We start from the raw sequence: 9,295 nt of genomic DNA, 5'->3' as shown, positions 1-9,295 counted from the left end.
TCCCCGGCCGTCTCCCCCCGCTACACAAGGAAACAAGGAGGGGGGAGAAGGGGCAGCAGGCTGCGCGGCTGACACCGGCCCGCTCCTAATAAAGCGATGGGGCCCGGCAGCTGCGTCGCGCTCCCCGCGCCCTATAAATAGGCTCCGTGCGCGGCCCGCGGGCTTTGGCCGCCCCGGCTCGGCAGGCGGCGCGGCGCAGCGGAGCGGAGCGCAGCGGGGCCGCCGCTGCCGCCAGGAGATCCCAGCAAGATGCCCCGGGTAGACGCAGACCTCAAGCTGGACTTTAAAGATGTCCTGCTCAGACCCAAACGAAGCAGCCTCAAAAGCAGATCCGAGGTGGGGGCACTCAGCATGCTTTCCCCGCTCAGCCCCTAAGTTCCCCAGCCCTCCGCCCTCCTTCCTTCCCCGCTTTATTTTTATCCCCCGCTCTAATGTAGCCGTGCCCTTCCCGATCGAAACGCCCTTTGCGAGGGGGGTGGGTGGATGCGGCGCTGCTTTTGGGAGCGGGGGGGTGTGGGTGGAGGGACCGAGGTTCTGCCCTGCTCCTCGGCGGAAAAAAAAAAAGGGAAAATAAAAGGGTCGGGGGGCTGCCTGCTGCCGACAGGTGCCGCTGCGGAGAGCGGGGGGAGCCGCGCTGTGTGCCGGCTGTGCGCCCCGCAGCCGGGGTGCGTTTGCGTCCTCCGCCTCCGGGCCCGTTGGGCAGCGATCCGCCGCTGACACATGCACTGAAAGCGAAAAGGCGGCCGTGGCTCAGCCTGCCCCGGGCTGCGAGCAGGTCAGGTGGCAACGGGAGCGGTGGGCTCCGTTTCTCCTGCGGCCATTGTAACCCCTCCCGTGGCCTGCTTTGCTCCTCCGCTTCCCTTTTGGGCTCGGGGCTGCCCTTAGCGGGGAGATCCCCGCTGCTATCCCTCATCTGGGATCAGGGGAGACCCCAGGAAATCCTGTGGGGATTGCCTCCACGGAAAAGATGGCTGCCTCCAGAGCGAAGGTGCCTTCTGGTTCACCTCGCGTAACCCCGAGGCTGAGAAAGGATTTACTTTGACTGATGAAGGTTTTACTCTGTGCTGGGGGATGGAAAGAGGATTAAGCTTTTCTCCAGGGGAAGCAGAGTTGAGAGAGTGAGATCAAGGGAATGAGGTAGAAAGAGAAGCCTGGAAAGGGCAGCAGGGGTGGTTGTGTCTGTTAGGGGCGTGTGGATGGAGCTGGGGGCCAGCAGCTGAGCTGGAACGTTCTTGTCACTGTGCAGGTCTAAGATTGGAGGGACCTTCTCAGTAGAAGGGTCACTTCGGGTTAGTCTTTCCTAAATTGCATGGAGTAATGTCCAGGCTGTGTGACTCGTGGTGCATAGCTGCTGCTTACAGGATCCGCAGTCTCCTCACACAGCTTTTAGGCCCCTTCTGGCCCTTTGCTTTCAGCACTCACAGTCCCTCTCTAAAAGTCACTGTGCCAGCCTGGCAAACAGGTGGAGCTGTGCTCCAGCGAGTGGCACGTTGCTCCTTCAGAGTGCTGTTGGATGTATATTTAGCAGTGTGCAGGCTGTGGATAGAAGGGTTGCTGGGAAGGGAAAATGATAGGGGGAACATGAGCTGATATGGCAGGGTTGTAGCGGGTGGCTATGATGAACTGTTAAAAGCATTTCAGATGAGAAAAAGTGCGTGTCATGTGGGGGGAGGGAGTGGGTCAGTGGAAACTGATGAAGGTTAAGAAATTGGACACCATCACTGAGGCTGTAGCTGTAGGAATAAAGTGTCTGTGAGAGCCAGATCTGAAATGGACAGCCACAGTCTGCCTCAAAACAGGAGTATAAATAAATAGTGCTGGCAGCAGAACAGAGGTTGCATACTACAGTGCCTCTTACCCAGCAAGCTGCTGCTTTGAAGCTTTTATCAGCAAGGGTTTTGTTTTTTTGGTGTGAATGCCTTAATTTGCACAAGGCTAGCTTTCTGTGCAGTCAGCTCCTTACCCAATTTGGGCAGTTTGCAGCTCTTCTTAAGGGTCTGCTATTCTGATACTTGGTTTTGATTCCATGTGCTGCCTTCATTTTCTATCACTGCCTTCAATTTGAAAAGATACCAAAAGTTTGAATTCAAACTCAGGGTAAAATTGTTGACAGCAAGGACTGGAGTCAGAGACTGTAGGAATACAGCATTGTCTGTCAGTGGCTCCTTGGCACTCCCATAACCTGTTACTCTTGCCTTTGCTGGATTTAGCCTCTGCAGAATGTCCCATGTAAGTGCACTGGACTTGTAGCCCTCTGATTTTGAATTTGTAAATTTAAATAAGTCCTGGGAGCTTTAACAGAACAGCCAAAGCTCCCGTATTTTCGCATGCCTAAGGTCTAGGTAGGAATTAAAAAAAAATATATATATATCCATTTAATGATCTATTTCTTTTTTCCTGAAGGAACGTTTACTGTTGTTGAAAGATGGTGAGCAGTCCTTGAATCTGAACTTATTTTTTCTTATGCACAGAACAATAAGCTATAAATTAGCTTTTTTCCACACAGAAAATAGATTTGGGAGTTGTAGACCTCTGAAAGCATCAGCTCAGCAGCATTCAGTAACACAAGGAGATCAGAAGAGTTAGTAGGGGAACTTGATATGCTCATCTTGCATACGCAAGAATGTTCTTCACAAGACTAGTGTATCATGCCAGAGCAGCTATAGAAAATAGCAGCAAGGATATCAGTGGTAATGCTTGCTTTCCAGATGAGGAAACAAAAAGAAACCCTAGGACTATCCAGTATGGAGAAGCAGCAACTATGGTGGATATACTAGAACTCCAAGAAGCGAGGAGTGAAATAAAAAAGGTGAAACTGATAAGTGGTTGCTGGTTGTCTCTTGCAAAAGAAGATGCAGGAAGTACTGAATGTAGTTAGGAGGTAAAGGTCATGCTTTTTATGTAATGAATAAATAAGCTTTGGAATTTATTGCTATAGAATACCATAGAGACTAAAGATGTGAATGTTTTCAATAGAAGTACAGGGCAAGTTCTTTGTCCATGAGTGGCTATCTAGCTCAGGAGATCAGGGAGGTTTTTTGTCTTCAGAGGTCTCTAAACACTGTCTTCTTGGGACCTGGGAAGGTAGGCTAAGGAAAGAATCTTTAAACTTGCCTTGACTTTGATGTTTCCTTCCCACACATTTGGTATTGGCTTTGGGGAACTGGAGCACCACATACAGCCCTCCTGTAGCATTTCTCCTTTTCTTGTACTACAGAGGTCTCATTAATGGAGGCCCTGCAGTTATCCTACACAAATGCTGTTGTTACAGTATTATCAGCTGAGTGGATAATTGCATGAGGTCCTTCTAACTGGTTGGCTAAAGGAAATCATGTATTAAAAGCTACAGTAGATGAAAGTGAGAATTGTTGACATTAATGGCCTCGTGTTTCCTGTGTAGCTTTGCATCTTGCCTCAGACTTTTCTTAAGTTTACTCATCTTAAGTTCATTTGAAGGATACTTTTCCTCTGTACTCGTGTAAGGTTGTAGGTCTGGTACCCTTGTCTCTGTAGGACTAGTTATGTGATGCTCTTTTTTTTTCTTTTTCCTTGTTACTAGTTACTAATTGCATAAAAAGTGAATGAAATACATTAAATGTTTTCTTTGTACTATTTCCCCTTGTTAGCTGCAGCAGAAATTGGTAGAAGAATGTTATGTCAGCAGAGATGGGTGGAGAACCAGGCCTCTCTGATAGTGAACGGGAAGAAGGGCGAGTCTCAGTTAAAATATATCTCAGATTGTCCTCTACAGTGACCCTTCACTTAGGAGCTTCAGCAAAATGAGAACCTGATCCATGATGTGTCAGTGAGACACAAAGTTGCTTCTCTTAAACCAGTGATGAAAAAATTATATACCACTGTATTAATCAGTCAGAATGTAGCCAGAGCTCAGAACACACTGACTATATGACCAATGGTACTGTGTTTTTTATATTGCCTGCTTACTGGTTCTGGACTTCAGGCAGGTCACTGGCTTTTCCTGGATTAAGGAAGTGAGGAATAATGAAAACTATGAAAAAGCCTTCATTTTTCACACTGTCATTTCAAAGACTAAACTAGTATCTTACTGTTGAGCATGTCTTAGATGCCTTTTCCATTTTGCAAGATGCTAAGCAGACTGGTGGGAGCTAATCAAATTTCTGTATTCCTCTTGTATAAGAACAAAATAACTGATGTTGCTGCAATCATCTGAGAATGCTGAGAAGAATTAACTTTAAGGGCAAAGGCTGACATAGTTGTAAGAAATTAACTTAGAAATTAGCTTGCCTTATGGTTTAATAAACAAAGGTATGATTGTTCATACTGCATAGCCAAGAGTAGCTGGCAGCCATAGCAAAGAGTGAACTTGGTTTTGAATTATTATGTTGTCACTTACGTTAAAGAACAGGACAAAGCTATCTATGCCCTGGAGTCAGAGGAAATTCCAGCTCTTACTTCTGTGGAGTTAGGATTTCAGCTCTGGTTTCTCAGTCAGCCACACAAACAGCTGAGGTTACTTCTGTATAAAATCATCCACAGTTGTCGCTGTGTTTTCTTTCCCTGTCTGTCTCTTCCAAACACATCCGCATTATGCTTGTTGTTGTTCTTTTAAATATCAACCCTCTTTTTCTTCCACAAGAGCTCTCTAACACAAAAAACAGTACTTTATATTTTCTTTGTCATTTGGAAAGCAGAGGTTATAACTCATAAATGAATTTAAGCGAGGCAATAGTTGAATGAAAGGAGGAAGATCAGAGAATTTGAGGAAAATTAAGAAGCGTTATTCAAACTTGCTGTCAGTGAAATGGTCACAAAACTCATTAGGATTCAATGAGTTACTGAAAAGAAGGTGTGCTTGTTTGTTGCAGGTTGACCTCACGCGCACTTTCACCTTCCGCAACTCCAAGCAGACGTACACGGGAATTCCCATTATAGTGGCAAACATGGACACTGTGGGAACGTTTGAAATGGCTGTGGTTATGGCTAAAGTAAGTCTTGGTTAATTTATAGAAATTAACGGTTGGGAACTCAGTGAGTAAGGGTAAACAGCCCTTGTTAATTTTGAGCTATGAGTGAGAATGAGGCCGAGGCCCATTAGCAATAAAGGCATGGTCTTGCTTCAAAGCAATTTTCTACATTTCTACAGCAGCACCGTTGCCTGGAGAGAGACCCACATTAAGAGTGTTAGTGGGAATGATTACTGGATGTAGCTCAGCTTCAGGTGGGGGACTTGTAGAGCTTAGTTTTTGATGTGTATATATGTTCCATTGCAGGAAAAAAGCTAAAAAAAGGCTTTGAAAGTGTGGGTTACTGAATAAAACTGCAGCAGTCAGGAGTCTCTAGTTGATTAGCCTCTGGCCTCAAGCCTCACCTTAATCTCTTACAGTGGATAAGCACAAGCAAAATATTGACCATAACTTTATTAAATGTCAGAAACCTGATCCTGAAAAGTTGTTCTAGTATGCTAAGCTACCTTTGGAGAGCCATCTGGAGTTGTCTGGTCCCTTATTCACTGTTATTCATTGTTATTCTTTCAGTCAAGATGAGTCTATACTTAAAATGGGAATTTCTGATATCCTGTTTGTTATTCCACAGCTGAGGGAAAGATGATTTAACTTGGACATTAATATAAGTTCTCTTATTTTTGCTAGCATGCAATGTTCACTGCAATTCACAAGCATTATTCTCTGGAAGAATGGAAACTGTTTGCTGCCAATCACCCAGAATGCCTTGAGGTACATTTTCATACTGTAAATTATTATGGTTTATTGCTTTGTTCTGAACTCGCATACCTTGAGGTCTCTTGGGAATACTGTTGTGAAGAAAGGTTTTGGGGAATGAAGGTATTTGCTCTTATTTAATACATCTAGGGAAGTGGCTTGTCCTCTTTGACTCTTTGAATCCATTTTGCAAGTACTTATGTTAAGATGCAAAAAGCAAAGAGTATCTATTCTTAGAAAGGAAACAGAAACACTCTGAACAAACAAGAAGGAAGCATCTGGGAATTGATCTGGCTGCTGGCCTTTTGTTCCTGGTGGGAGCAGTGATAGTGTTGGGAAGGGAGAAGCCCAAGTTCACAAATGTGAATCTCACTGTGTTAACCCATATGAACTGACCCTGCGTGCCCTACTGCTAGGCAGAGTCTTTGCTGTCAGGTATGAAAACAGACACAGAACCCGTGGGCTGGAGTGGCCCAAGTGCTGGACTGAAGTAGGGATAAGTTTTGAAAGTTGTCAGTGTATGTATCTTCCATTTACCTCCTTGCACCAGTAGAAGAGCAGGTCTAGTTATCCCCAGTACTCCTCAGTTTGGCACAGTTTTGAAGTGGTCCTGTATAGAAAAGAATACTGCATAGCTGTATTGTATCCTTACCTTAGGATTATGTTGTATAGACTATTGATTACAGAATTGTCTGAAAGTCAGTCCTATCGCTTAGGTTCATCAAGATTCCTTTTTGCCACCATAGGTTAGCAAGTGATCCTAGGAATGCCTGAACACTTTGGCACTTACATAGCTCTTTGTGGTTCCTAATCACCAGAGCAGGCTCTCTTAGTGATTAAATTCTGACTTGCTCTGTGGCCTTGGATCTTCGTAGAGGTTTTTGGGCCAACTGCCATGGAAACTATTTTTCTAGTGTAGGGAACTTTTACAAAGACAAAGGAGGAAGCTATCTGCTTGTTTTTGATAGTAGCAGGCCCTGCTTCAGCAAGGGGGTTGGACTACAGCCTCCAGAGGTCCCTTATAGGCTGAACTGTTGTGTGATTCTGCAGGTCAGGGAAAGGTTTAGTGAGCTTAAATCCAAATCCCTCTCTATGGCACTACTTCAAATTTTGCCACTGTTTCCCTGGACCTACACCAAGTTTAGAGCTTCTGTGTCTGTGTTAATGTAAATAGAGCCGAGCATTCGTTCAGGTGATTATATTTGACTGTGATAAGCCACTTGGGAATGAAGTGCTCATAAAACAGTAACCTTGCTTTGTTTAAGATCCTGTAAACAAAACAGAGGCAACCTTCCTGGCATTGCCAGGAAGGCATTTATTTAATATTATATAGCGTGACTTTAATCAGTTTCCAGCACAGGTTTCCCTTGAAGTCTCCCCAAGACTACGCAATAGAAAATTGCACATACAAGGAGTATTTTCTGCAGTTTTTACAAATTACTGCTCTGTTTTGTTCTCCCTCTGTCTTTCTAGCATGTAGCAGCAAGCTCAGGTAGTGGAAAAGCTGATCTGGATAAATTAACAAGCATTCTTCAGGCCATCCCACCTATCAGATACATCTGCTTGGATGTGGCAAACGGCTATTCAGAACATTTTGTGGCATTTGTGAAGTCTGTCCGTGCCCTGTTCCCAAATCACACCATTATGGTAAGTCTGTAGAAAGGTTGGAGGATGTGTATGTGAATTCTGTCTGTGAAAAGGGCCTGCAGTTTGGCTGGTAGGCATTGAGAGCCCTTTAGTAGCTCCACCAATTTCTGTGTCCTTGTTGGAGGGAAAAAAAAATAAAAAGAGAGAGAAAAAGAAGGCTGTCTGAAAAATCTTGCTTCCCAAACAAATGTATGTGGACAGATATTCTTCTGAGAATACAGAGGGCAGCTCTATTCATCTCTCAGTTCAGCAAGGTGTTGACTCTTAGCCAGATGATGATGGTTTAATAACATGTTGGCATTGTCAGTCTTCCATTGCTGAAAATATCTGTTCAATGTGTGCTCTGATATAGCAGTGTGATGTTGAGATTTCAGGCTGGGTAGATCCAATTTTTCTACTACTCACATCCTCCTTCCTACACCAAATGCAACCTCTGATGATAAAATATGTAGGTTTATTTTGGTGATTCTGTGCTCAGGTTTGCTGCAGGAACGTGCCTACATCTGTGGTCAGTTGAGGCTGATAGCTATTTCCAGCTACTAGATCCCTAGTTGAACATAGACTAACCCTTGCTTACGAGGAGAGCCATGGGTGTCTCGTGTAATTGTGAAGGAGATCATGGAGGAGAAAGCAGTCACTGCCAGAGCTTTTTGTGCCCCTTCTGTGATATTCCTGTTCCTTCTCTGAGTCCTGCTGCCATTCCTCCTCTGGTCCTTTTGCAGTAAGAGTAAGGTGTTTGCATTTGGAAATGGGAATACTTGCAGCAAAGCCATACTTTGACTTGTTTCTCAAGGCTTTTGATGGAATGAGTTTGAATTTGTTTTCAGGAAAATTGCAGAAATTTTCGAGCAGCAGATTCTTAATGAGGCTACCAAACTTTCTTCGCACCACTGCTGCAAAAAGTTATGTGCTTAGGCAGCACTTTCCCACTTGTTCATGCCAAGCATAACTGTTTGCATATAAAATAAGTGTGGAGTAAAAATGATCATAAGTTCACAGTTTGACTTGATTCAATAGGGAACTGCATGTTCAAGCAGCTCACAGAAGACTACGTTCTTTCCTCCAATGTCAATAGAAAGCAGCATTCTTGCCTGCTTGAATGATGGCGGCCCTGGAAAATTGAGGTGATCTGAAATGCCTGGCAGGGTTCTAGGTTACCATAGGCTAATAAATAGGCATCCTTCATCACCTCCCTGCAGACATGGCAAGCTTTTTGGTATGTCTCTGTTTCTTATGACTTTGAGGAGAACCTTTGAAAGTTTGAAGTGATAGTTGTGGGTTTTTAGAGCTGGCTACTTCATGTTCACAATAGTGAGGGAAGGAAGTGTTTCCTTGCTTTGGAATTAGTAACACTAGTGTTGTTATTACTCCAGTGTCTTTGGCTTGAAGTGTTGTGGGAGGGATTTTAAACAATTAAAAACAAGAACAAACAAACCAAACCTCTTCCATATTAGTTCTGGTGAGAAAATTGTAATCCCCTCTTCCACCTCCCCATAGACTGTTGACTTCGCTGGCTGAGGAGGGAACTCAACTGAGATGAATTGCCCAGAAGGCACTGGTGTAAGTGCCAGAATTGGGTTTCAAACCCAGATATCAAGTCCGAGGTCCTTATGCCAGTCTCATCCATCTTCCATGTCTGTTCAACTTTTTAGTACCTTTGCTTCTTTGACATAAGTTTTTTCCTCCTCTAAGTCTTGATCTGAGAGCACAACCTATTTAAAAACAGACACGGGCCGTGACTTGTTCTCTCGCCTTCTCTGACTGTGGCTCCTCTCTCTGATTGTGGCTTAGTATGACTTAGTATGACTCGTGTTCTTCATCTCCTGCAACAGGGACAACCTTTCATTTTGCATGCTAGCAGACTTGGAGTGTTCAAAAACCTTCTGTTTTTGAAAGCTTCCAAAGTCTGTGCAGTCTCCAAAAGTCTCCAATTCAGCTAGGGAGACACA

At 44.4% G+C, this 9,295-nt stretch overlaps 1 protein-coding gene across 1 annotated transcript in view; it reads left to right on the top strand.

Moving 5' to 3' along the window:
• Positions 1-249: 249 nt before the first annotated feature.
• Positions 250-9,295, top strand: part of GMPR (guanosine monophosphate reductase) — a gene marked incomplete at both ends in the record, with an annotated part of 36,736 nt that continues 27,690 nt past the window's right edge. The window contains 4 exons of the mRNA XM_079533812.1: positions 250-336; positions 4,848-4,967; positions 5,631-5,714; positions 7,173-7,346. Of these exons, the coding sequence (XP_079389938.1) occupies positions 250-336; positions 4,848-4,967; positions 5,631-5,714; positions 7,173-7,346 (465 nt within the window). The remainder of the gene's footprint in view (positions 337-4,847; positions 4,968-5,630; positions 5,715-7,172; positions 7,347-9,295) is intronic.

This window comes from Tetrao urogallus (genome assembly GCF_951394365.1).
Source record: "Tetrao urogallus genome assembly, chromosome: 3".
Taxonomy (NCBI): Eukaryota; Metazoa; Chordata; class Aves; order Galliformes; family Phasianidae; genus Tetrao; species Tetrao urogallus.
Note: the sequence above shows the minus strand (reverse complement) of the source record. Positions and strands in the feature narration are given on the sequence as shown.